We start from the raw sequence: 26369 nt of genomic DNA, 5'->3' as shown, positions 1-26369 counted from the left end.
ACCGGGTTAACGGTGCCGTAGATTAGCTGGTAACAGAAGGACGGACGGACACACGGACACACACACGGACGGAGTGCAAAACATACTCTCTCCCCATGCCTTCGGCCTGGTGGAGACAAAAAACAAAAGCAACTCCCCTGAGATCAAGAAGTACATGCTATACGGCTAACGGTATAAAGAATGTGGAAGTGAGAGAGGCAGAAGCATAAAAATACCCTTAATGTGTTGTATGATCTAATTTCCAGGTAGTACCGTCTGTATGAGGCACAGAACCTGTAGTCCAGTTGAGACCGACCCATCTCCACAAGGTGGACTCATGCGTAGAGGAGAGAGAATATAATGTGTCAGGATTTTGTTACCAGGAAGTGGGTCGAGTTATTTATATTTCAACACTTGTCCTCCAGTACCCGAGGGAGAACCAGTGTTAGTAACCTGAAACTTTATATTTAAACATCGTCTTTCTCTAGATGTATCACAACCAGGGAGCTACAAATGGTAGCATGTGTAGGAACGATGAGGACCAGTAGAACACATCTGTACCAGCAAATAATGTAAAGCCTATGCATGCATTTGGAGGAGTCGTTCAGCATTATCGAAGGTAAGACTAAGTAATACTATTCACGGGGGGCTGAATAGGGGGGTTATAAATGATCTTAATATATTACTAGTGTTGTTATTACCTTGCTTATTCTTATATGAATATACCTGTTTTCTACTATGCCTGTTGGTGCTTTAAAAATGTCTGCACAGGAATTGTATCATGACAAACAATAAAGAACTTGATAAATATGATAAAAGTATTTAGATCAGTGCTGTTTCTGTTTCTATGCAGTTTAAACCAGAATGTTTGATGTCTGTAATGAGTAAAGTAAAGTCATTTCTGAGCTGTGTGTGTGTGTGTGAGAGAGAGAGAGAGAGAGAGAGAGAGAGAGAGAGAGAGAGAGTGTGTGTGTGTGTGTGTGTGTGTGTGTGTGTGTGTGTGTGCGTGCGTGCGTGCGTGCGTGCACTGTACACACTGTATATTATGCATAGTATACACTGGTCCATTCAAGGTAATTGATTTTGCGGTGTATCTTTCACAATATGGAAACAGACTCTCCTTGAAGAGTGATGAAGATCCATGAGAAGATTCTAACCCATTACCTGTCATGCACCTCTCCTGTGGATAAGGAAGGATATCTGTACAAAAAGGTTTGTGGGAAAAAATGAAATGGAATAAAAAATGACTGATGCTTTGAATGATCTATTAACAAGGCATCAAGTGTTATCTGTAACGTATTTAACTTCACCTTTTTTGTCACCATTACAATATGTCTTCATAGAAAGAGAGGAATGGATCGTTCCACAGACGATGGTTTGTCTTGAAGGCAAACCTACTGTTCTACCAGGACCGGCCAGCTGATCGCCACCTGCTGGGTGTCATCGTCCTTGAAGGATGTGCTGTCCGGCACTGTGAACACAATGGCATGTTTGCAATATCCCTCGTGTTCCAAGGGCCCGGACTCAGAACCTACACCTTTGCAGCCGAGGATCGCCAGACCCAAGAGAGTTGGATCAAAGCCTTGCTTTCTGCCAGCCACTGTTATCTATCGCTGCTGGTGAGAGATTTGGGCAAGCAGTATGAAGGTGTGTATCACTATGTGTTGTGTAACCCATTATGGGCGGGAACCCCTTTTGGTGTTAGCATTATGTTATGCTTTAGCTATTGAAAAATAGCAGATCTACAAGCTTGTAGGTCTGCTATTTTTGAAAAATCGAAGAACCACTGACACATAGCTTTTTCAGAAAACTGTCAGGATGTAGAAGACATTTTTAGAATCTGATCTCAGGTCAAAATGTAAGACATTGTTCTGAACTTATCCAAATGTGATTACAGTTTAATTTGTATATACGATTCTCCATTCCTTCTACAGAAGCGAAACGTGACCATAGTTCTGGTCTATCCCACCAGCAGTGCTCTTCTGCAAAGGGCCTCAACCAGCCCACAAGCTCGCCCACCTCGGGCTCATTCCTCCTGGTGCAGGGATCAAGGACCATGGTCAGAGAGGGCAGAAGCTTCAGTGCCAGTCATGTATTAAATGAACCTTCAATACCTACGAAAGTGACCAAGTCCCCTAAGTCCCCTAAGCTTTGGCCCAAGAGAAACGCTCATGTCACCCCTCTTAATGGACCAGCACCTCTTTATGGAGAATGGCCTTTGGTGGGCCTGGATCCACTTGAGGAGTTCAGTAGACTCCATGACTATTATGGACAGGAAGTGATGCAAGCGAGGAAAGACTGGCTGAAGACTAAACGGGTGGAGGAAGAACATAGCGATGAAGATCTCATAGATTTAGGGTGATAAGTGCATTACACTGTGGTGATGCAAGCAAGAAAAAAAAAAAACTGAAGTCATCCATGTGTGTCAAATTTGAGCTACAGTATGCTTTCAGTATTATGAAGATATGCTTAAGAACATTGTGCAGCATAGATACTGCACATTTTTAAAGCTATTTTAAATGTTTAATATGCCTCCATTTCATATGATCAATTAGATCATATCAGTGTTTTTTTATAGAGCAGTTTGATTAACCCAAGATCCCTATATTTTATATACCTATTCTTATACCTGATTATCCTCCAAGGTTTTAAGTATTTCAGGTTTTATGTTAAAGCACCCACAGTTTTGTGCTTATTCTTATTGGTTTGATGGCAGAGTTTATTAATTTCCAGTGACAACAAATATGTGTATATATACTATTTATCTACTACATTTTTTAAATTCAAATAAAGGTCAACTATCACGACACGTTAGTGGGACATTAACTGAGAAGGCAAAGCACAGCCCTAATGATGTGCACAGTATAAATAATAATATAAATATAAATAGTAAATACAAATACACACATACCAGTAAGCCACACTTGCATCCATAAAAAATAAACACATTTATAACGATAAATCCAATGTTCCAATGTCCAATGGAACCACCTGGATTCAAACACTGGTCTCCTTAGGATACTGTCTACTGTTCAGTAAAGCCCTCCAGACAAGGATTTTCTGAGCTTCAGGCAGAACTAATATGTGCACAATTTCAGTATACGTTTTAATTTGCTGGCTGGAGCCAAGAAGAAAGTGTTGAAATAATGAAAACATCATATGGCAGCTAGTAAACAGCAGAGGGCACCATGGGTACAATCTTTTGAAGCCATTAATTAAAGCTAGTATTAACGTGTGATTTAGTCAAAAATAGGGGAAGAATTTATAGAAGCCTGTGAGTGTGAGTGCAAGGACAGTGCAGCTGTGATAACAATTGTGAGACAGATAAGTTAGAATGAAGACAAGTGGATGTGTAATTTATTAATACCGTAATACCTTTACTCTGATCATTACACAAAGTCTGAATTAATTGCCTGTGTTACATACTTTTGGACTTGTAGATCTTGTGCACGAGTGCTGTAAGCACATGTCCATTTTCTATGTTGAAATTGTCATGTGGTCCGAACACGTTAGTTGGGATGACTGCTGTGTATCGATGTCCATACTGTTGAAAGTACGCCCTGTGAACATACACATCACACACACACACACACACACACACACACACACACACACACACACACACACACACACACACACACACACACACACACACACACACACACACACACACACACACACACACACACACACACACACACACACACACACACACACACACACACACACACACACACACACACACACACACACACACACACGGTCCAGGATATAGATTTACATGTCTGACCTGTCTTTAGCTGCCTATGTATCCCCCCCATCATAGCTGGGAACTTCTCCACATTCCAGCCCGTACAGACAGACATACCAATCGTCTAAAATGTGATAGATGGGTTTTGGGGAGCGTGGCAAGCTGTATTATTTTACACAGAGAACCCATGGAATGTACACACATCTGTATACGGTATCAACAACTCCAATGTAGCAAAATATAAACTAATCACAATGTTTATTTTATTTTGTTTTTTACAGCCAAACAGTGTTGTCAGTACAATGCAGCGAGTTCAAGTCTTGAGTTATACTAGTGGCCTGCACAGCTGGGCAGGTTGAAAGAATAAATAAATAGAATAAAAGGTTCATACCTTAATTAATTCAATGTTCAAATATTGAAATACCTTATTTGTCACATAACCATAAGCGTATGAACAGTGAAATGTTAGTGCGGCAGATCCAGCCAGACTTGTGCAAGATATATCCAAGTAATAAATATTATCCAAGTACTGGTAGATGAGAAAGGTATTAAGGTATTACTAGTGGTTTTAAGTCATATATTCAGTAAATAATAAACTATCAAACATAATGGTCAGTGACCAGAGATGATGGTATAGTATACAGTTTAGGATTGCATCTTCTCTGGTTATTTAGGTATTTCGGGTATGTCCATATGTTGCAACCTAAAACAGAAAAATGAAGAACATAGAATGCACTCCTTGAAGTGTAGTCCTGACATGTCCTGTATTTATTTATTTTTGCACGCCTGTTATAGAGGCACTATGAGGCCGATCTGAAAATATCGTTAGAGGTTCTTCCTTGGCCTAGGCCAGCAGTTCCCAAACCTTTTTAGCCATGCACCCCCTGTTACCCCCCGACCTAACTGATGCACCCCCCACATGGAAATATTAATTGCATAAGCTATATAGAGACATATATTTCCTTTGTATGAACCTGAATATGGCATAATATATGCAGCATAGGCTATATTCTGCATTATTTGCCATATATTGGCATAATATGTTAATATATTTCAAATAAAACCATAGCACCACCATTAGACTTTTCATGTCGCGCACCCCCTAGAAGGCGCCCGCGCACCACAGTTTGGGAACCACTGGCCTAGGCTATACTGGGAGCGTGCGTGCAACTTTTCACGGCGATCAGTCCAGCGGTGCACAAAATTTGCTGCTCACAGACACACAAACGAACGGATAGGGTTGAAAACAGAATTCTGGACGAACTATGAATACATTTGCGACCAAGGATATACAGAATATACAATCAGCAGAAGGAGGATGAATAAGTGGTAAACCAAGTATACATCAGGCAAATAGCAGTAAGTATTGTGTGGTGAACTATACAAACAGTTCTGACCTGTGTATACAGCATACATTACAGCATTAAAGGATCACTTCACCACTTTTCAACTTCTCTTCCTATAATTGGTCCTAACTAATGTTCATGATAAAATACCACATTATTTTCCTACTCAGTCTGTGTCTCATAGGAGGGCTGTGGGCAGTTCAGAAACCCGTCCACCAGTGACATCATCGATGGTGAATCCAAGCTAATAGAAACGGCAGGCTTTCTTTTCCTGAAAAGTTGCAATGCAAAAGTTGAAGCCATCGTTCTCACGATAATAAAAATCTAAATATATTTGAAAACAAATCTTGTTTAAAAAGAAATCTGCCTAATGATGATGTCACTGGTGGACGGGTGTCCGAACTGCCCAAAGCCCTCCTATGAGACACAGACTGAGTAGGAAAAAATGGTGGTGTTTTATCATGAACATTAGTGAGGACCAATTATATGAAGAGATGTTGAAAAGTGGTGAAGTGGTCCTTTAAGGCTAAAGAGAGTTGACCTGCCAGTTGGGTCATGCAGGTATTCCAGTACGAAGGCTTTAATTTGGCAATTTAAAAGTATCAAATATCCCTCAAGTGACCTTCAGCTGAGCTTACTTCCTGAGCCAACATTGAACAACTAATTGAACCTCTATTAGTACATTGGATTATGAATGACGGTCAATAACGTATAGAGTGGGTGGGTGACACATGTCACAATCATTCCTGGAACAAGGTGGTGAGAAGTAGAGGTCAAAGATCTTTGCAAATAAAGGTGGTAAAGATCACACGCTTGACAATCTGCCTCCTGAACCAGGCCCGCCTTTTCTATAGGCCCTCAGCTGCGAGTGAGGGAAGAAGGTTTCTGGGGGCAGGAGGTAGGGGGCAAGGCGAGGACAAGGAGAGGGATAAAAATAAACTTCTCAAAGAGACAAATAGAATAAACGTGTTTATAAGGTGAAAACCAGTAACAATTCTGGCTTTTTTTTTTTGTCACCGGTCAATTTGGATGTAAAAATAAATAAATAAATAAATAAGCAAAGCTTTGAGGGAGTTGGCAGACCGACAAGTTTATTTTGCTATTTTGGTCACCCTCAGCTGTCCCTTTTATACTCTCTTTAGAATGTCTGCTGCCATCAGCCAGTCAAGTAATCCCCTTATTTGAAAGGGACATGGAAAGGGGGTGCGGATATGAGGGCCGGGTGAGCAGGAAGGGCACTGTCTGAGTGTGTGGAGAGGTGGAAATGTGTACATGACTGGGGCCTTTGCTAAAGAGGAACCGTCCTAGTCATGGGAACTAAGAACCACAGCCAGACTAACAGTGCTTGAAGATGTTTGAGATGGTGTTGTTAATGTAGCACTGCCGTCATTAATGAGAATGAAACCTCATCTGAGGATGTGACATATGAACAAAACATAAACATGTATCCATATGCCACTCTTATGCATTTTCACTCACAGGTAGGATCTCAAGTGCCGATATTTATTTACAATTGCCATTACGTCTTCAGGCCAAATTCACTTATTAGAAAGCACATGCATAACAATATGAGATTAGGTAGTCTTTCAGGGACCATTCTAAGTAAAATATTTATACTATATATTTTTTCTAAATATAAATAAATATAAAACATAATCCTAAACATAATCTCAGAGGCAGGACAATACATTGATAAAATGTCTTGATTCCTGACTTTCTACAATCATTAATTAGTTAAGAGTTACAGCTCTTAGCATTTTTGTGTTTGTTTCAAATCCATGAATGAATGAATTACACTGAAGAAAATATTTGATGTTTATTATACAAACACAACCCAAAATATGTCTTTATTGTTAAGTTTTCAGTCTTTGTATCTATTTTCATGTTCACCCATGTCGCCGGTCATGAATTGCAATGATGATTGAATTTAGGAATGGGCCTGATACTCTTTATATAATATATGCCATCATTGCCATGGTATTCTTGCAAGGTAGCGTTAATCATTACGTATGCAGTAAAACGTTACATCACAGCCCGTTACTCAACATAAGCAAAATGTACTTAGGAAAAGTGTTGTGAAAGCCAAATCGAACATGAACATACAGGGTAAAACCTATTCAGTTCAGCTATAGAATGCTTATATCTTGGTCTGTAATATCGCAATGGGCATCACAAACCAAAAATAAAGTCAGAGAGCGGTTGATGTGTCTGACTGTAGACTGCTGCCGATGGACCGAAAGAGGGCGGGAGAAACGGTGTCCTCCGGTCCCACAAGCTTCTATGTCCTCAATGTCCATATTAGTCCACGTGGGACTCCAAATATATGGCACTGTCCCTGAGCTATCAGGTTTACTTAATACCAAGACTCCTGGGTCTATTTCTGATCTCCCGTAAGGTGATATCTCGGAACCCCATACTATCTCCCTCTCTTTGGCCACCAAATCATCCTTCATTGCTCCCTTACTCTCTCCCGCCCTCTCTCTCTGTCTGTCTGTTATCCCAATCCAAACTTGAAGCTGGGGCTAAAGTTAGCTTGGCCAGCAAAGAGGTATATAAGCCCCCCGGGAACGGGTGTATATCGCGGCTTCAGTCTTCTCTTTCTCTTGACCATCCCAACCTCCACACATAACGAAAGATGGTGAGTAGCTATACCACGGGTCCCACATCACTGTACGCTGCTGATGGGAATCTCAACCGAGGAGAATTTATCAAACCAACCCTTTTGGATTAACTGAACTTCTTTGATACGTTTGGGCTATTTAATTACAACGACAAATCTTCCGGACCTTTTGCTATGTCTTCTAAATGATCAAGAATCTTTTGGACATGTTTTTTCCTCATTGGATATGAGGCCCACTGCTGTTCATGGACATACTGTTATCAGGATGCATGTGTTATTAGTATCATAGTGAAATAAGCCTCTATGTGGTAGACACTTAAGTGCGTTACACTGTACATGTATAGGATTAACTTGGAAAAAACAGAGACTTGAAGTCTCTGTTTCTTCCAGAAAATATTAGAAACCGTCTGTTTTTATTTATTTATTTGTTGTTGTTTTTTTCTAAGCTCACTTAAGACATTTTTATTTTATGCTACTTTAGATGTCAAATGCCAGATTCAAATGTCAGATTGTAGGACTCACTGAGGACTGAATGTGATCTGAACGTGTCATATGTACTAGATCAGTCATCTACTGTAAATGAACAGCATGATCAGTTCAACACCAGCGAGTTAGAAATACAAGCTCGTGGTATGATATCCGCTAGAGTGGCACCCTGCCGGGTGTTAACCAGGGTCACTGAATGTGATGCTTGATTCATGTGTTTTGTCCTCCAGGCACCCAAGAAGGCTAAGAGGAGGGCAGCAGCGGGCGCAGACAGTGGTTCATCCAACGTGTTCTCCATGTTTGAGCAGAGCCAGATTCAGGAGTACAAAGAGGTGAGGCTCGTCTGATCTCACAGAAATCTCTCCTTGGTTTTCTCAGAGGTTTACAACCAAAATAGAGTTGGGGGTCGATTGTTCTTACAGCAGCTGCCACCCTGCTTGATCCCTGTTTACCTTCTGCCAATTTAACAAACATGCGAATGTCATTTAGGGGCGGCCCTGAAATATCTGTCACCCTCTAAAGCCCACGAGAGCAAGCTCTCCTTTGACCCCCCCCCCCACAGCTGTCACTCAGCCATCTTCCTAAGTTATCCTGCTGATGGTGACAACTGGATGATGATGCTAGCCCGGGAGTAAATAGAGGGCAGGGAGGGAGAGATCTAAAAGATGTGTTTTTGTTGTTGTTGTTCTTTTTAGGGTTTTTTTTAAACAGCTGATGGCTTCCAACACAAGTTATCCTCTGCCCATTGACAGGCATTTGTTTCTTGAATGTTGAGCGAATAATCAAGCACTTCCTGATGTACTCCACATTAAGAACAATCAAAGACTAGAGATTGTTACTACTGTTTTTGAACAAAACAAGAGTACAAGTAAAACAGAGAAATAGAAGAAAAACATCACACTTGTGTGAAGTGAGGGGTGCCTTTTTTGCATTTGTACGATGTAGTTATATCGGCCACATGACGTCTTACATTGTCATTTAGTGCCCTGAACAAACATTAAAGTTAAAAAAGATGAGGGGAAGAATATTTGTAACTTTGTGTATGGTGGAGTGTGCTGAAGCCATGCAGGATTTATAAGGAGGGGCTGTCAAGAGATTGGATTATGATGGTGTCTGTTATTTCAATTTGTTGTTAAGGGATAGGGGCTCTAAATAGACGAGAGCATTCCTTGTGTGATAAGTGATACCACATCTTAAATGCTCCTAAGGGACATGAATATTGGGATGGTCTTAGCACTTTGCACTGATGGAAAGATGACAGTAAGCGGAATGTGTTTGTGTCTGTGAGAGCATGGAGGGTATGTGCAAACGTGTGTGTGTGTGTGTGTGTGTGTGTGCATGTGAGTCAGTATGTGCGTGCATGTGTGTGTGAACGAGAGAGTGTTAGTTAGGAGAAAGGCTGGTGACAGAGTTCAAGTTCAAGTTTCATCTACGTAAGCGGCTTAACCAGACCATTAAGGGGACAGGGAGACAGCTGTGCCGAAATGATACCTTCCTAAATTAACATAAAGAAAAAATAAGGCTCACCTTAAGTTCCCCTTTTCTTTTAGACTATATCCCCTAACAGGGTTTACACACTGTAGGATTGCATCGTAAATACTTTTCACTTGACACCTTGATGGATATTCTGTTGACAGAGGAGAACCTAAAATGTGCAGAGGTCACATGCTAGCCATACAAAGAGCATGATCTATGACCGGCATAGATGTCTGCTTCCACCATATTTCTCAATACTGGTGACAAGTGGGACATAGTTTAGCATTGTGTCATGAAATAATCCCAGATATTGTTTGTCTTCCTGTCAGGCGTTCACAATCATTGACCAGAACAGAGACGGCATCATCAGCAAAGATGATCTGAGGGACGTCCTGGCCTCAATGGGTGAGTGGTGATTGGTGAACATGCACAATTCAGTAGTATACTGTATGCATGTGTGTACTGTGTATGCATAATGTGTGTATGAAAGTACTCACTAATTTCCCCCACTATGTGACATCAGGCCAGTTGAACGTGAAGAATGAGGAGCTTGAGGCCATGATCAAGGAGGCCCCCGGTCCCATCAACTTCACCGTCTTCCTCACCATGTTCGGCGAGAAGCTGAAGGGTAGGCAATTCAATTTGTTCCACTGCCAAGACAATAATGTTTCCCTTGTTATGTCACTCATCACAATCTATGGCATGACTACATTAGTGTAATTATGCAGTTAAGAATATGTTCTACTTTTTGTACAAACATGGCTGTGTTTACTTTTGTGTCTACTGGGGTGTAACTTGAAGCCACTGTGTATGTGTTCCCCAGGTGCTGATCCCGAGGACGTTATCGTTAGCGCCTTCAAGATCCTCGACCCCGAGGCAGTTGGCACCATCAAGAAGGAATTGTGAGCATTCTGTTTACAACTTCAATGATTAAAGCATTTGTATCACACAATACAAAATAAAAAAACTGACTGTATATACTTGCCTTTTCCAGCCTGGAGGAGCTCCTGACCACCCAGTGCGACAGGTTCTCCCCAGAGGAGGTAACATTAACGCTGCCGCCTGCCGACCTGTTTATTTATATCTCAGTGGTATCAGATTCTGCTGCCGCGGTGGGTGACTCACCAACTCATCATCATTTGCTCCTTTCAGATGAAGAACCTGTGGGCCGCCTTCCCCCCAGATGTTGCTGGCAACGTAGACTACAAGAACATCTGCTATGTCATCACACACGGAGAAGAGAAGGAGGAGTAAAGAGAATGATAGAAGTGACGTGCGCAAAAAAAAAAAAAAACAGCATCCCTTGCTATTCTGCTGCCCTCCCTTGTCCTTTCTTTATATCTCCTCCTCCCTGCTTACCTCTCATGTGTCCTGACAACTCATGCTCAAAGACTCTCCGTTACCGAGACGCTAACATGAGAACGCAGGTGCGCGCGTGGGGATGTCTGCGTTTGCTTATGGGGAAATGGGATTATTTTCAATAAAATGATTTTAGCCAAACATCCTTTCCATCCAAACCTTTTCTCATCCACCTTCTCTTTCCTTAAGACCTCTGTCTTCTCACCTCCACATCTCTAGCTACCTTTACTACAGATAACTTCTTCTGAGACATCTGGGGTGTTTGTGTGAGTGAATTATGTCCCACTCAACTCCCTTTGTTTCAAAGGAGAGATGCACACAGCACGGTTTAGTCCATTGTTGTGGTATGAGGATGGGTGCACACCAACCAGGGGACCTCATTCCAAATTTTGAAGATGTCCTCCTAGGTAGGACAGCACAGGTGAGAAGGAGGGCCTTTTTCTAGAAGGTTAGGGGAGTCGTCTCCTTAAAGTGATGACCAATGTTTTTCTCTAAAAGTGAAAAAACAACACTGCGAATGAGAGGAGAGAAAGAGCCGAAAGAAAACATACATTCTTCGAGTTCTTTCCCCCCACTCTTTCCTGCACAATTCTAATCACCTTTTTCCATAAGCTGTTTCCATTACATTGTGACTGCACTCTTTCCTCACCTTCCTCTGTAATGAATAAAAAGGGACAAACTGTGAATAAAACCTCTTTTTGTACAATAGTGTCTCTGTTCAGTGGTTCTGTGGGGAAAAGTAGACAGAAATATTGTGGAAATGAATAATTACATGAATAGATGGTGGATAATAACCCATACCTACAGTAGTTGAAACGGTCAAATGCACAGTTAATAGCTAAAGATAAAGTAGTAAATTAATTGTACATTTCTGAGGGTCCAACAAGGGTTATTTGTAGGAATAAAGGATACACACACAGACAGACCTTATGGGGAAAGCCATGCGGCATGCAGCAACTTGTAGCTAGTTTAACTCAATCAATAAAAATGTTGCAAGGTATGCTGTCCGGTTCAGTTCTTAGATCCATAGAGCTATATTTATAATAAAACTTCGAGAGCTTATAAAATCATTCCTTGTAGGGGGGCTGCTGTTCACCTCCGCATGGCAACGAGTCCAACGACGGAAAGGGGCTGGTCTGCCTCCAAGTTTAGAATGACAGGCAGGCAGACGAGTAGACTGCAGCAGACTGCGGCACCGAGCGCCATCTCGTGGCTCTCTGCTTACATGTCAGGCAAACGCCCTCAGTCTCTAGTCTAGTGCAGTGGACTCGATGGAGTTGACACCTTTTCTATTTAGTGGCACCACTTGTTCCAGCGCTTATTGCTACGCCTACAAGTAATTCTAGAGTAGTCCTGATACATGGTCATTCATTACACAGATGAGATGACCGTCTTGTGATCCAAGGCTAATTCTGGAGTAGAGTAGTGTTTCAATTTGAATCTCCTCATGGCTAGGCTTTAGTAGAATTTATATTTTACTTGAGGCCTTGTTTTTATGTAGTGAATCTTTTTATAAACGTTCTCTATTAAATGATCATGATAAAATGGTAAAAAATAAATAAATAAATCTACTCGGTGTGTCTCAGAGGGCTGTGGACCCATTTTTTCAAACAATATTTCATTTGTATTATTTTTGTATTAACATGAGAAGTGAGAACAATGACTTCTATTATAGCATGCCAACTCTCCAGAAATAGAAAGACTGCAGTTTCACATGAAAGATATTTAAATAAGAAAATTGACTATAGCAGAATTATTGAATATATTATTGTTTATTACTCATCACAAATGGCATTAATTAAATACATCATGTGTAGATCTTCTGTAGTTAAGGAATGAATTCAATTAGCTATGATTTTATTTCACTTCTCGCCAAAGATAGTTTAATGTAAACATAAAAAGAAAAAACACACAAGACAAACAGAGATAAATTAAAAAACTAATGAGAAGCTTTTAAATAATTGCATCAGTGTGGGTCATTCCCAATTAAAGGTAAATGAATCACAATTCCAGCAGAAATGCAATAAGGACCTGTTGGAAGAGTTTTTGTCGATTGATCCTCAGTATTGCAGAGCTGAGCACTGATTCCACATTACGAAATCACAGACTAGCAAGAGATTAATTTGATCATCATGACATCAGACCTCTTGTAGCGGAGGAGACGGATGATCGATTATAGACAAGAACTGCGAAGAAATATTGCTCGTACTAGTATTATAATCCTTGGATTGAAGCGTGCACAGGGAAAACAGAATTAGTTTCTCTACTTCTAGGGCAACAATCTCGATTAACATTGCGAGCCACAATGATATCAGTGACTAGATCAGTGCTTCAGCCACCACACCGATACACACTAAGAACAGTCGTGTTGGGAGTTACCATACATTTGCATAGATGTGTTCAGGGTTAGCCTAACAGTTAACTAATTACAATATTCTGCATCTAGAGATTCTACTGGATTCAAAACATCATGGCTGCTATGAGAGAAAGGTGGTGTGGCTGAAAACATTGGAAAAAAGACAAAAATGTCAAGACCTGAACTAAGCAAGAGAAAACAGTGAACATAGAGGACCTGTTGGCTACTTTGATGCAAAAGTCCCTCTAATCCTGAACTTAAAAAAACAGTACAAAGATTGGCTGTTAAGGGTATGTTTCTTTTCCTTTCCCACTGTCAAACTGGTATTACTGTATACAAACCAACTGGCACAAGCCATCAAACACTGATGGGGTACAGTGGCAGTTACTGTACACATAAACATGTTACAGTATAGAACACTGAGTGTGAATACGTCAGGGAGATAATCAATAAATCATTATGACCACTATAATTCAGTGAAACGGACAAAGACGTCAGACTTCCCAAATTACAGACCTATTCGGAGCTCATAAAAAAAGAACAAAGTAAAATCACTTCTTAGTATAACTATACAGTACAGTTAAGACCTTTAACTCCAATGTTCTTGTAAAGTAAAACACTCCTGTCTTTATTGTTCATCTGGATGCCCAATCGCTGCCCTCCTCTCTGATGAGTTTAATACTGCACTTAAGTAAAGTGGAGACTTGAGCCTAAATCAACCAATTGACAAATCAAAGACGGTAAACTTCAAATATGCACAGACATGCATTGAGTTGTGTAAAAATAGCGTGCAACAGAAAGAAAAATCAAGAGAAAGAAAGGGCCTTTCTCTAAAAATTAAAAACCTAACAATACTTAATCCTCCTTTGACTATACAGTGAATAGTCATCCATCATTCCAGTCAACCAGGAGTCTATGACTCACATACAAAAATAGTCAGCTCCAAAATAATAATAATTCAATATATAATATTTGATTAAATTAACCATTTTGTACATAAATACATCAGAGCCCAAAGGTCAGGTTCAGGTTAATGCTACACATTGGCACACCTGGCGCGTTCAGTCAAGTGGCTTCCTACAGTGTAGGTCCTAAAGGCACAAGTTCCAAGTTTGAAACTGGCCTGACGACACTCTACACTTAACTAGTACTACATAACTACCAGTTAGGAGTGGTTGAGAGCAGTGGTGCTTTGCAAAAGGGCAGTGCAAACATAATCCTTCATTCTTCTCATAAAAATGTACTTCACATTCGAATGGAGTTTATAGGAACTGAAATTCCACCTCCCTCATATGAACATTTGGCTGAATAACATCTATATTATTTTGTTCATCAGAAGCAAAGATCTATACTAAATTTGACAGTTGGACATTTGGTCTGCAGGACCTATTCAGTCACTGCCGATAGTATAGCAAGCAAACACTATTTGTCACAAGCAATCGTGTTGCTATCTTTCAATGTAAGTTTACTCGAGACAAGAGAATTTAAGTGATGCTTGAAAACCACACAAACGGGTGAATTTAAAACTCTCCGTACATGTTGTTTTGTCAGGGACTAGATACACGTTGTATAGAACAGACAACAAGTGTCTAGTTGTGGTTGTAATCCTGCCTCCTATTCTCTCCCTCTTTCCTTTTGCCTGTCCCAGTGTACATCCCTCCTTTTACACCCATGTATTCCTATAGACAGGTGAAAGTACAGAGTGGGTGGGGTGCAGAGGAGTGGGTGGGGTGCAGAGGAGTGGGTGGGGTGCAGAGGAAATAGCAGGCAGGCCACATAGTACAGGAACACATTTCACTACACTACTAAGGCACGCACACTCACAACATTTAACATTACAATAAATATATCCACCTCACATCCAGCGACAACGTTACTAAACATCACTGTCTTTCAGCGTCTGTGTTTGAGACAATTCTCAAAGGTTTTATTTTATACTTACTTGAGTTTTTCTTCTTTCGGGCCCATGGATAAGAAACAATAGGGCAATAACAGCGTGGGTGTCAAGATGATCTTATATAGGTCGATTTTCTATTTACATCTATGGCCATTCATCTATGGCACCAAAACTACAACCTGCCAGTCCAACCATTTCCTTAATTTAATGTCATCTATCCTCTGACTTCAATCTCCGATTTAAAATATATATATAAAAAATTACGCAAACTTAAAAAAAAATTAAATAATAAAAACTAAACTAAATTAAATAAAAAAATTAAAGACTGATCTGCTTAGAATATTCAGAGCCAAAGTCCATGTTCCAGTTGTGAGGAAAAGGAAACGATGAAAGCACGGGGTGAAGGGGGAAAAGCCCCCTTCCCCTCTCTCAGGTACTATTAAAACCATATTCCAGTTCTCTTCATTATAATCCATGGACTACATAAAGTCTTTAATGAGATGCACTATACAAGAAGTTATTCCCAACCCCTGTTCGTTCTTCTCTTTTTTCTTTTATTGTATTATTCTTTCTACTTCTGGGGGTTCTTTCATTCTGCCGAGATGGTGTGATTGGGGGAAACTAGACCACATCTCTGGCTGCAGCGGATCCATTTTTCTCCCCTGCCTCCCCGCCACCCCCTTTGTCCTTTTTCTTCCCACCCTTCTCTTTTTTCTTGTCCTTCTCAATCCTCTCCCTGTCCTTCTTGATCCTCTCTTTCTCTGCCTTCTCCTTTTCCTTCTTCTCCTTCAGTTTCTGCTTATCGTCTTCTCGCTCCTTCTTCTTGTCCTCTTTGCTCTTTTTCTTCTTCTTCCCTTCTTCCTCTACTCCTGCCGTGGCCACTTCCTTTACCCCATCAGAGCAGGGAGGCAGAGGGGCTTTGTTGGCTGGCGGCAGAGGGGCATTGTTGGCTGGGGGAAGAGGGGTATTGTTGGCTGGGGAAAGAGGGGAATTGTTGGCTGTGGGAGAGGGGATGGTGGTTGTAAATTGCTCAGAGACGACCTTAGGGGAGGGTAACAAGGTGTTGGGTGGAGGGTTCTGGTTTGGGGTTGGAGCACCATGCTGCTGACCCTGTATTGCGGTGGCTTCTGACACCTGAGCAGGTCCAGGTGAGGTGCCAGACCCAGACCCAACAAGGGGACTTTGCACTTGGGGTGCTGGTGCCCTGGGAGCTGCCCCAGACATGGGTGGTTTAGCGCTTTGTGCTTGGTTAGAGCTGGAGGAGGGGGGTGGCTGAGGTGGCAGGCCTGCCATTCCTGACGGCCCTGAAAAAGAGCCCTTCTTGGTTTGGGATCGGAATGGAGTCTTGGACCGGCGGAAGCCGGGGAGAGAGAGCAGGCTGGAGGAGGCCCTGAGGGGTCCTGGTGGAGGTATTGAGCTGCTCAGGAAAGAGAAGCTGCCTCCAGAACTGATGGCAGAAGCTCTGCGTTTGTACTCGTGGATGGCCCGCGTCCCATGGAGTCGGCGGGCAGGCTGGTGAGTTAGTTCCCCTCTGGACTCCCTCCACTTCCTCACCTGGATATTACACTCCCGCTCGATCAGAGCCTCCGTCACAGGGAGGATAATGATCTACATAGCCACCATCACACGGCAGATAGAAGGAAGGAGAAGTCAGACATGGGGAAGTAAACACAGCTTTAGACACAGCAGCCAAAAGATGACTCATAACACGTGTCAGTGAGTATGAGATGTGATCGTGTGGCTCATTTGTGTGTGATAAAACATTCTCAAAGGGCCACCCCATTCGACTGGTGTCATGTATTGAATCGGCGAAATCATCCGTTATCAGCACGTTTGAATGGTGCCAAAATGTCCATACTGGCATCCTCACTGTTCAGTATGTAATTATCTGCGATCGTAGCATTGTCATTATCACTGATGTCCTGACGGAGGCGCGCCGTGTCTGGTGGCCATGAGCTACGTGAGGCACCGCCGAGCGAGGCGCTAGCCGAGCGAGTCGCCGTGCCGAGCGTTGTGAAGGCCACCAGACCCGACTCAGCGCCGTCCGAGTTACGTCCTGATAGGCAGAGAATAGTATATATTAGTAGCTCCTAGTTCCATGCACCGACAATAGTTGGAAATGACACGTCCACCAGGGGGAAACCTTGACCAGGCTATGTGGTGAGGATGCCAGTATGGAAATTTGAAATCATTCAAACGTGCTGATAACGGATGATTTCGCCGTTCCAATGCAGAGATAACGGTCGAATCCGCTGAAAGGGCAGTCCTTGAGGGGGTTCCAGAGGGTCGGAGAAAGGAGAAACGCACACCGTTTTAAAAGCTAGCTAACATAGAGGACATCAGGACAAAGAACGTGTCAGTCTCATGGGCCTTCGTTAGGTACTGTATACTGTTCCAGAGGGTCCCCAGAAAAATGAGGAATAGATGAACCATTTAAGCCCTATTTTGAAAATAAATAAATACAAAATAGCTATCTATAAGCCCACAAGACGTGGCAGAATAATAGCTATTTGTAAACATTTTTGCCAAAATAGAGACACCAGATTGAATGTTTACTATTCTTTATTTTTTATTTTGTACTGTACTGTATGTGTTTTATACTGTGATGTATGTATATTTCTGTGATATGGATCTCCCTGGGTCTGAAATAAAGTATTTATTGATTTATTGATTATTATAGTACTAGTCCTTACCCGTTCTGAATATATGAACAGCAAATGATGTTCAGTGTGGGTAATGCAATGTAATAGATTGTTTACAGATGGTCTAACAACAACAGGGTTTAAGTCCACCCGGACGGGGAATTGCCTTGGCAACAGTTACAATCCTGTGCACTTTTATATCTGTTGGATCATAACATATGATGAATACTTGTGATGGTGATGTTCAGTGTGTCACACAGTCACACTGGGTGCACGCAGGGCTGTAACCTGTCGTAGTCAGTGTCCAGGCTTTCAGCGTGCATGTAGCCTATATGGCACGTTGGTTGAGTAGGGAGCGGACAGTGTGGTGTCGAAACAGCGCGTGTGTTCACGTTAACATGCCCCCGTCCAACTGCCAGAGCTGGCTTTCAGGTGCCTGTGCCACGCAACCCCCGCGTTGGCCGCGATGCTTCCCCAAAGAAGAAGTTATGTCGACTGACGCAAGAGTAGCTGTAGTATCAGGGTCCGAGTTGTTTTCCCCGTGTGGGTCTGTCGCGCGGAAATGTGTGTCCCAGTATTAATCTGTGTTCGTCCCAACATGTATTTCACTGGTGACACATGATTTGTGGGGAGATGAGTTGTTTTTTACGCAAATTAATGTAATTGAGATGATTGTTATAATGTTTGGCGTGTGTAATGCAGGACAGATTGAGGTTAGAGGACAGGGCTGCGCGGCACTAGGTTCCGTGAGGCGGTCCGTGCGTTGTGGCGTTGTGAGGAGGCGCAGAAAGCGACAAGCTGTCTTGCTCTATGCTAAGGAAGTATTCTGACTGAAAGACAGCGACCGAGCGAAATAGACAGCGGGTGAGCGATCGCTACATTATTAGATAGATATAATAAGTGACGCTAAGTGAAGTTAGCCCAAAAGGATCATGTGTAGCAATGACAATTCAGGTCATAGCTTTCAGCTACAAAATAGAGTTGTAGAATTCTGTGCAAAATCTAATCTGACATCTTCTCTTATGGGCTTCCCTGGCACAAACTATTTTCAAATGGAGGTCCATGGCCCAATACATATCATGAGGCTGGCATGAGAACCACTGTGATAAAAGACCAGAGACGGACCCACCTCCTGTACCAATATGTCCTCTTTGATGGTGTCGGGTGAGATGCTGCGCAGACGCTCCATGGTCTCATACATGCCCTGCAGTTCTCGAAGCTTGTCCACGGAGCCAAGCATTTGCTTCAACAGCACCAGGCCAACACGGAAGACTATCTTCACCCCTTCAAAAAGCCACAGAGAACGATTTAGACACAGGCAAAAGCCCAGAGGACCACCTGGGAATGAATTCCTGGACCTGGAGGCGTTCTGTTTCGTACCTTCACAGAAGAACATGTCCCATACACGCAGCACGCAGGCCCACGGTAAGGTGCGAGAGAAGACACACATAAACCACTCTGTCATATAGAGAATGGGGTCGATCTTAAACTTCTTGAGGTGACGGTATGCCATGGGACAGGTACGCCGCAGAAGGGAGAAAAAGATCTCTCCGTCCAACTGGATTGCTTCCTTAAATAACGTACAGCAATAAAAAGGACACATTAGATTAAATAAACGGTGTGTGTGAGCGAGACACATGAAATAGTGTGTGTGTCTGTGTGAGTAAGAGATGCTGTAGAATGTATCATTCATTTACTCACCAGACCAGCGCTATAGTAACCTGGTAGATACTTCTCACAGATCTGCACTAACAACCAGAAGGCTTGCTGCAAAAACAACACAACTTATTAGTGCAAATAAACACCGGCACCTAGGCAATCAAAACATTGTACTTCGGCCTGGGCCGTGGCTCAGCGGTCCAGGCACCTTGGCCGGTAGTCCAAGTCTGGCAGTTTGCCACGGGTTCGACACCGATCCCGACGGCCTTTACTGCATGTCACCCCCCCCCCCCATCTCTCTCCCCATTTTTATCAGCCTACTGTCTATCCCTCTATAAAAATAAATAAATAAAATAAAGGCGAAAGCCACAAAAAAACATTAAATTTTTTTTGAAAACATTGTACTTCATCATCAGTGATTATAAACACTCTCCAGACTAGGTTCATATTAGAGTTGCTTGATACTGACAAAAACATCATATCATATGCTGCTAAGGGACATACGCATCGTAGCACCTGACTGATAACATTACTTGCGCAAGTAACAAGGTCAGTGCCATGAGACGATAAATGCCTCTGGCAGTACAGTAGTCAGTGTTGCAACTATTTTCAATGAATTGTGCTGCCCTGGTATGTATCCCCCCTAGCCCCTCACCTCAGCAGGCATGTGCATGAGCAACACAGCAGCCACTGGAGCCTGGGCCTGGCAGTATCCCTCTTCAGGTCGATAGACAGTGTAGGCCTTCAGAATACGGTAGAGATCCTGTTGCCTTCAAGTAAAGCCACCAGAGAACATTTGAGTAAGGTAATTGTCAATTAAGTCTGGACCACTTAATGCACAGTACTACAAACCCTATCATGATCTAATGACATGGACATTCAAGTATGATGACAACCAAAGATGTCTGCTGTAAACACATACAATCAAAAGGTTTGTGCATGCAGTTAACATTTACCCATGTCCACCACGAGCAGCAAACATTTCATGGAAGGGGAACTGTCTGTGTAGATCCTTCTCTATAATATCCAGCCATTTAGCCTCTCCCGGCGCTCTCTCCAGTTCCTGGAGGCAAAAAAACAAAGAACTCATTTAGATATTGGAAGTGATATCGGACTGAATCTTCCCCAGACCTGAACCGAACATGGTCACTAGACAAGCCTAGTTCAGGCCAATGACTTGTGTTGCACATCTTTGGTTTGAACTAGACTGTAAGAACTAAATATAGAATAGGGAAGACGACAAAGTCTACATCAGACAAAAGCATCAGCGCTTGCGCCGCTTGATAATGTAGTGCCCCCAGCAGCTAAGGCAATGAAGGATTTGCCAGTTGCTCCGAGTCGTTTTCTTTACTGTCGCTGAACGTTCTCAATCCAACTACATTCCAAGTACAGTGTAGCTGTGAGAAATTCAAATATACCGTAAGTTCCACATAATGCTCTTGTTTGACTTCCCTCATTTGTAAACACGCTCTTTGATGAAAGCTTTACAAATAGGTTGTCTGCTCTGTACTGTGAGAGCTACCCCATACGTCACCTCCACCTTTACTGTAGCTCCAGGACTGGGCCAGGCTTAACATCTTTTTGACCCATTTCTGAATGCTCTATCAAAAATGTAAAAAGGTAACCAAGAGTTCATACAGATGTCTGTCGTAAAGACAGGGTGTTAAACACCTGTTTAAATTGGGTTTCGACAGCCTGTGCTGGACTTAACACGGGAGTGTTCTTGATCTGCTGCTGATGGGTTAGGGTTAGCCGGAACACTTTCCGAGTTTCCGTGTTACATTTGGCAGATTACAGACATTTTTATATGACATTCGGAAATAGGTCAAAAATAGTCTCGCCCCTATTCTGTTTGCCAATGTTATTGTGAACAGGTGCCGGAAGTACAGCAAAGAGGGAGGTCACAGATGGGCTATGAGAGAGCCTGAATAAATGAGAGGGTAGAATTACTTTTCTCTTTCTCCAAATGTAGTAATTATGCCAATACCCCTCTTCTGTATGTCTAATAGTCCCCATTACTGCTGTGCTGACCCTATTGTTTGGTATTGGGAAGAGTGTAGACAACGACGTGTCTCCTCTAATACAAGTGATCTAAGGCAGTACCTCAAATTTCCCAGGGTTGGCATCTAGGAGATCTTTGCTGTTGGACAGCAGCTGCCAGGCTTTGGACCTCAGAGAAGACGGGATGCCCTTCCTACAGCGCAACTTCACCTGGAACACACAAGCAAACGTATTCTCCAACACAGTAGTCTTCATCTGGTTTTTCACTAACTATAAACTAAATAGCCAAACTAATAAATGAAACAATATTCCGCCATTAAATGTCTCCTAAAATGTTTTAAATGCCTCAACCCCAGCAGTCAAGAAACTCTTTTCTGGAGTATAAAAGGTCAAGTATACCCAGCCCACAGTGTAATCACATATCGCGGTGTAAACACATTTAACTTACACCTAATTCGAAACATGACTTCTACAGGTATCGGGTACGGTCGCCCCTAAACCATCTCGCCCCTCGATTTTCCTGCTGACCTCACGCCGACCGCTCGGTCTGACGGTTCTTGTCTTGTATTCTTTATTTTATTTTACTGAGAATAAGGTTAGAAATAAGTTTAGGTTTAGGCATCGTTTTACTGGGGTTAAGTTTAGGTATAGGGTTAGGTTTAGGCATCGTTTTACTGGGGTTAAGGTTAGGAATACGGTTAGGTTTAACCGTTTAAGCATCATTTATTTAGGTTACTTTAGGAATACCAAGCCGCACAGTTCCGCCGGCTGTACTGGGGCGAGTTGGTAAAGGGGCGAGTAGTTTGGTATTCCTTCTACACTACAGTACTACATACATGTTTGAGACGGAGCCAATACCTTTTGGAAGCGATGTTTAATCCACTTGTCCCAGTTGTTGAACATGTCAAGCCATTTCATCTCCCTCTGTCTGGCGACTTCAAGTCGAATGTCCTTTTCACTAAAAGGAAGACTAACATAGTATTAATATACATGTCATTGCTGAAGTTTGGAACATTGTTATGAGGAATAAAGTGGGTGGAGTTGTTCATAGCTGATAATTGTTTTTGTAATTATTCCAGTTCCTTTTCCTCTCTTGCACACACAGGCCTATTTAGATCTACTGTAATGACTTCAAACAAACAAAGTCGACTCCCTATCAACACAGAGACACCATCAGTACATACAGCAAATCTATAAATGTTTTAATTATTCAACAGCAGAAAAGCAATTAGTCTGTCACAGAAAGACTGGGGAGTAAATCTAGAAAGAAAAGAACAGAGATGATGAGTAGATGGGTGGAGCCTAGGAGGGCGATACTAGGACACAGTCAGTACATTTTGAGTCACAAAAGCGCTCTCAGCATTATCTGACTCAGACCAAGGAGAGATAAAGGACAGACTAATATGTTTAGGGCAGCAACAGAGGGAGAATGGGGAAAACAGAATGTGGGACTGGGGAAAGCAAGAGGAAGATTATGGGGTGTGACGGCTGAGTAAATCTGAAGACCAAGGAGGGCAAGATGACTGATTAAAAAGATACGCTGCCAGACAGGCCACAATTCATGCACATGGCTTCACATCTGTCAGTTAGAATGAAGTCATCAACCACACCAATGTTGTGCGAGTCTCACACAGCAGAGTTTAAGTAACACGATGAATATAGAATAGGAAGTATGAAATCATAAAACTTACCCGCCTTCACTGTACTGGTTCCCACCAAGGAAGCCATATTTATCAGTGCGTTTGACAGTCATGCCGCTGATCTCAGAGTCTGAACCAATAGAGCTCCCATCCTCTAGTCCGGACAGAGACTCCAGTGTCCCTGACATCAGGCTGGCCGACTCCAGGTAGCTCATGGTATCGAGGGCTGGCCTGGCATTGGGGTTGGGTAGGAAGAGGGAAGAAGAAGAAGCCGGCTCATTGATGACTGGGACAGGGCTGGATGGTGTGCTGGGCAATTCTGCTTTTCTCACTCCAACAGGAGTGGCAGGTTTTAGGGACCGAGCTGGAGGCTGGGGTTGAGGGTTTGGGGCTTGTTGTGGTGGTGGTGGTGGTGACTGGAGGCTATTTTCTTCAGCAACTGCTGCTGTTGGTGTTGCTGTTGGTGGTGGTGGTGTTTGAGTGGCGTCTGTGGCAGCAGGAGCGGGATCCAAGGCTGCAGGGTCAGAGGGTTGTGCTGCTGGAAACGGAGCATCCTCTGGGGCAGGATTAGGGATGTGGGTGACATGCACATTCGGGTATAGATTGGGAATAGGATTAATATCTGGGATGAGTGGTGCCTGTTGCGTTGACTGAACAAGGCTCTCTGGTGTAGCGTTCAAGAGGTCTGCAGCACTTTGATCATTGCTCTCCTGTTCACCGGCTTGACCCGGGTCCAGCCCTCTCTCTGTATCATTCCCTGTCCCTTCCTGACTTTGTGGAGCAGCTCCATCTAACAAGGGCGTAGCAGGATTCTCTGCAGCAACTTCTTCTGGGACAGAAGACGAGTTGGAGTGAGTTGGAGGAGGCCCGTGCGAGGGTGTTTGGGAAACTGGGGTTGAATTCTTTGCTGGAGGTGGCGCAGTGGCTCCCATTAAAGCTGGGTTATTGTACAAGGAAGATTTGGGGATGGGCATCTCCTTGCGGGGCTCTGGGGCAGGGCTGTTGGCACCCAGGGTAACTGAAGGCAGAGTGATGGATGGAGCAGCATGAGGGTCACCTAATGCAGGTGGTGATGGGGTTAGGGTGGAGATTTCAGCCATGGTTCCACTCTGATCTCTCCTTTAGAGGAAGGAAGGTGGAGATAATGTCTTAGTAATGTTTTAGTAATAAAACAGCACTTAACAGTTCAGAAATTCATATTTTCCCACATGAGGCTCAATTGCATTTGATTCAACAATATCCTATCCTCTACAATTCAAATATAAAGGGCAATTTTATTTCACAACAATGAAAACTCTTTCAATAAAGCCTGGAAACAAAGACCTATGTTCCTCTTCTAAACATTGAAACAGCACTTTTACAGACAATAGCCACATCATGCTGCGGTTGGTCAGCCCACCTACAACTTTGTCATGTAACAAACCATCATTTGGAAGATATCTAAAAATCTAGTTGCCTGGCAAAACTTGGCCTGTAGCTACGGTGTCCAGAAAAATCCAAAGCCCTGCACTACCACCAGCATACTGCATACAATACAAAAATTAATGATTTTTGTATTATTTGGTGTATTCTGAGGGTACAACACAATGATCAGTCCAATTTGTTATTGTTGACATACAGTACAGTATAGTAGCATAAATGAATGGGTGTGTTAGAGTTAGAATAATGTATTTTGACCCAGGCAAACTAAAGCTACTACTGTCATATCAGTGTTTTTGCTAACGTTAGTATACATCTAGACTTACTAGTAACTAAAATAAACTCAACCACTTGGTAATCGCAAGAGGCCCGACTCAAAGCAGCACAACTTCCCGGTTCAGAACATAATGAGTTTACAGCTTGCTAGCCTATAATGGCTAACACCCTCCAGTGAGACTCGAACGTCGAAAACACAAAGGAGAAGTCAGTTACGTTACAAACAATCGGAAGTTTGTAGCTGTAGCTTGGGTTCAACCTTTTCAGCAGGAGCCTCTTGCTTGACATAAGTTGACAATAATTACCATGTATTGCCTTTCATAAAATGAAAAGCGTTTAAAACTTCTCAGTTGAAAAATGCCAAGGCCACTAATGAGCAACTTCCGCAAGACAACGCTAATAATGTGTGACATCATCTACGCAGTCCTTGTTATATTGGTTCTATAGCGGCCATGGCCCTGTCCGAGCCGACAGCACCACGGCCTTGCCCACGGATGCTTCCCTCAGAGCACCACCTCACCACGGCCTTGCCCACCGGCTGCTTCCCTCAGAGCACCACCTCACCAAGGCCCTACCGGGCTGCTTCCCCTCAGAGCACCACCTCACCAAGGCCCTACCGGGCTGCTTCCCCCAGAGCACCACCTCACCACGGCCCTACCGGGCTGCTCCCCCCAGAGCACCACTTCACCACGGCCTTGCCTTGCCCACGGCTGCTCCCCTCAGAGCACCACCACTTCACCTCCACACTGTCACTGGCCGAGTCCAGCCGAGTCCACTCACCCACGGTCCGCCTGGACGGCCAGGGGGTCCCTCCTCCCGTCCCTGTCGCCAGCCCCCCCACAGCTCCGGCTCCGGAAAACTCCTCCGTTATAAAGATGAAAACACGAGAATGCAGGAGGATTTAATGGCAGGAACAGGAACAAGCGGCGGGGCGTCGGGCGATGAAGTTACAGAGACGTCCCCGCAACGCAAAGTGACAGCAAGCTTGCCCGCTAGCTGAGTTAGCGTATTTTAGTAGCGCACACGCTAATGTTAACCTATAGTGTTCTGTTATTGTTAGCCTAGAGAGCTACCTAGATGGATGACTGGTTAACCCTCAGACATACAGCAGGGGGTCAATAAACACCCCCCCTTCAATCAAACAAGGTCATATTTATCATGTTTTTTTTTAAAGCAAGCTGGACTTTCTCTGTTAAAATGACCCTCGTCGGTATTGTTGCCCTAGTAGCGGCACGGGCACATCCAACACTAGCCGCCTGCATTTCCTATTGTATTGACTGACAGCAACGTGCGCGTCCGTGTGACACGGAGACGCATTCATCTGCAACGTACCGTGGCGTGCAGTGCGTGCACTGGAGACTCAAGCACTGTCCCCCAAAATAAACAAACAATACATTTTATTTATAAGGCGCCTTTCAGGGCACTCAAGGTCGCAGTACAAGTTAAAAACAGTTCAGTTATA

The 26369-nt window shown here is 43.1% G+C and overlaps 3 protein-coding genes across 5 annotated transcripts; 2 read left to right on the top strand and 1 right to left on the bottom strand.

Moving 5' to 3' along the window:
• Window positions 1-1096: 1096 nt before the first annotated feature.
• pheta2 (PH domain containing endocytic trafficking adaptor 2) lies at window positions 1097-3361 on the top strand. The gene is made up of 3 exons (XM_079519670.1): window positions 1097-1191; window positions 1323-1626; window positions 1914-3361. The coding sequence occupies exons 1-3, from the start codon at window positions 1111-1113 to the stop codon at window positions 2339-2341; spliced, it is 813 nt and encodes a 270-aa protein (XP_079375796.1). The 5' UTR covers window positions 1097-1110; the 3' UTR covers window positions 2342-3361.
• A 4209-nt stretch (window positions 3362-7570) lies between these two features.
• Window positions 7571-11723, top strand: mylpfa (myosin light chain, phosphorylatable, fast skeletal muscle a). Its single transcript, XM_079519417.1, has 7 exons — window positions 7571-7714; window positions 8413-8514; window positions 9988-10063; window positions 10182-10286; window positions 10482-10560; window positions 10653-10701; window positions 10811-11723. The coding sequence occupies exons 1-7, from the start codon at window positions 7712-7714 to the stop codon at window positions 10910-10912; spliced, it is 516 nt and encodes a 171-aa protein (XP_079375543.1). The 5' UTR covers window positions 7571-7711; the 3' UTR covers window positions 10913-11723.
• Window positions 11724-12776: 1053 nt separating this feature from the next.
• On the bottom strand, window positions 12777-26169 carry tbc1d10b (TBC1 domain family, member 10b). 3 transcript variants are annotated; one of them, XM_079521050.1, is made up of 10 exons: window positions 25684-26169; window positions 23264-24326; window positions 22431-22542; window positions 21675-21782; window positions 20528-20634; window positions 20227-20341; window positions 19614-19679; window positions 19293-19482; window positions 19042-19196; window positions 12777-16878 (listed from the first exon to the last, which is right to left on the bottom strand). In XM_079521050.1, exons 2-10 carry the CDS (start codon window positions 24310-24312, stop codon window positions 15892-15894), a joined length of 2889 nt encoding a protein of 962 aa, XP_079377176.1. In that variant the 5' UTR covers window positions 24313-24326; window positions 25684-26169; the 3' UTR covers window positions 12777-15891. The 3 variants fall into 3 exon arrangements, with proteins under 3 accessions (XP_079377176.1, XP_079377175.1, XP_079377177.1); XM_079521049.1 differs by having other exon boundaries at window positions 23264-24331; window positions 25688-26169; XM_079521051.1 differs by having other exon boundaries at window positions 22431-22530; window positions 23264-24331; window positions 25688-26169.
• Between the last annotated feature and the right edge of the window lie 200 nt (window positions 26170-26369).

Source organism: Electrona antarctica (genome assembly GCF_951216825.1).
Source record: "Electrona antarctica genome assembly, chromosome: 14".
NCBI lineage: Eukaryota > Metazoa > Chordata > Actinopteri > Myctophiformes > Myctophidae > Electrona > Electrona antarctica.
The sequence above is the reverse complement of the archived record's forward strand: the minus strand, read 5'-3'. Positions and strand labels throughout refer to the sequence as shown.

Coding starts and splice junctions, on each gene's coding strand:
- pheta2 (XM_079519670.1), top strand. CDS start 1,111: ATGAAGATCCATGAGAAGATTCTAACCCATTACCTGTCATGCACCTCT. Junction 1,192..1,322: donor AAGGATATCTGTACAAAAAG/GTTTGTGGGAAA, acceptor ATGTCTTCATAG/AAAGAGAGGAATGGATCGTT. Junction 1,627..1,913: donor TTTGGGCAAGCAGTATGAAG/GTGTGTATCACT, acceptor TTCCTTCTACAG/AAGCGAAACGTGACCATAGT.
- mylpfa (XM_079519417.1), top strand. Junction 10,064..10,181: donor GGACGTCCTGGCCTCAATGG/GTGAGTGGTGAT, acceptor ATGTGACATCAG/GCCAGTTGAACGTGAAGAAT. Junction 10,702..10,810: donor ACAGGTTCTCCCCAGAGGAG/GTAACATTAACG, acceptor TGCTCCTTTCAG/ATGAAGAACCTGTGGGCCGC.
- tbc1d10b (XM_079521050.1), bottom strand. CDS start 24,312: ATGGCTGAAATCTCCACCCTAACCCCATCACCACCTGCATTAGGTGAC. Junction 20,635..21,674: donor CCAACCCTGGGAAATTTGAG/GTACTGCCTTAG, acceptor TTTTGCCTCCAG/GAACTGGAGAGAGCGCCGGG. Junction 19,197..19,292: donor GGACATGTTCTTCTGTGAAG/GTACGAAACAGA, acceptor GGCTTTTTGAAG/GGGTGAAGATAGTCTTCCGT.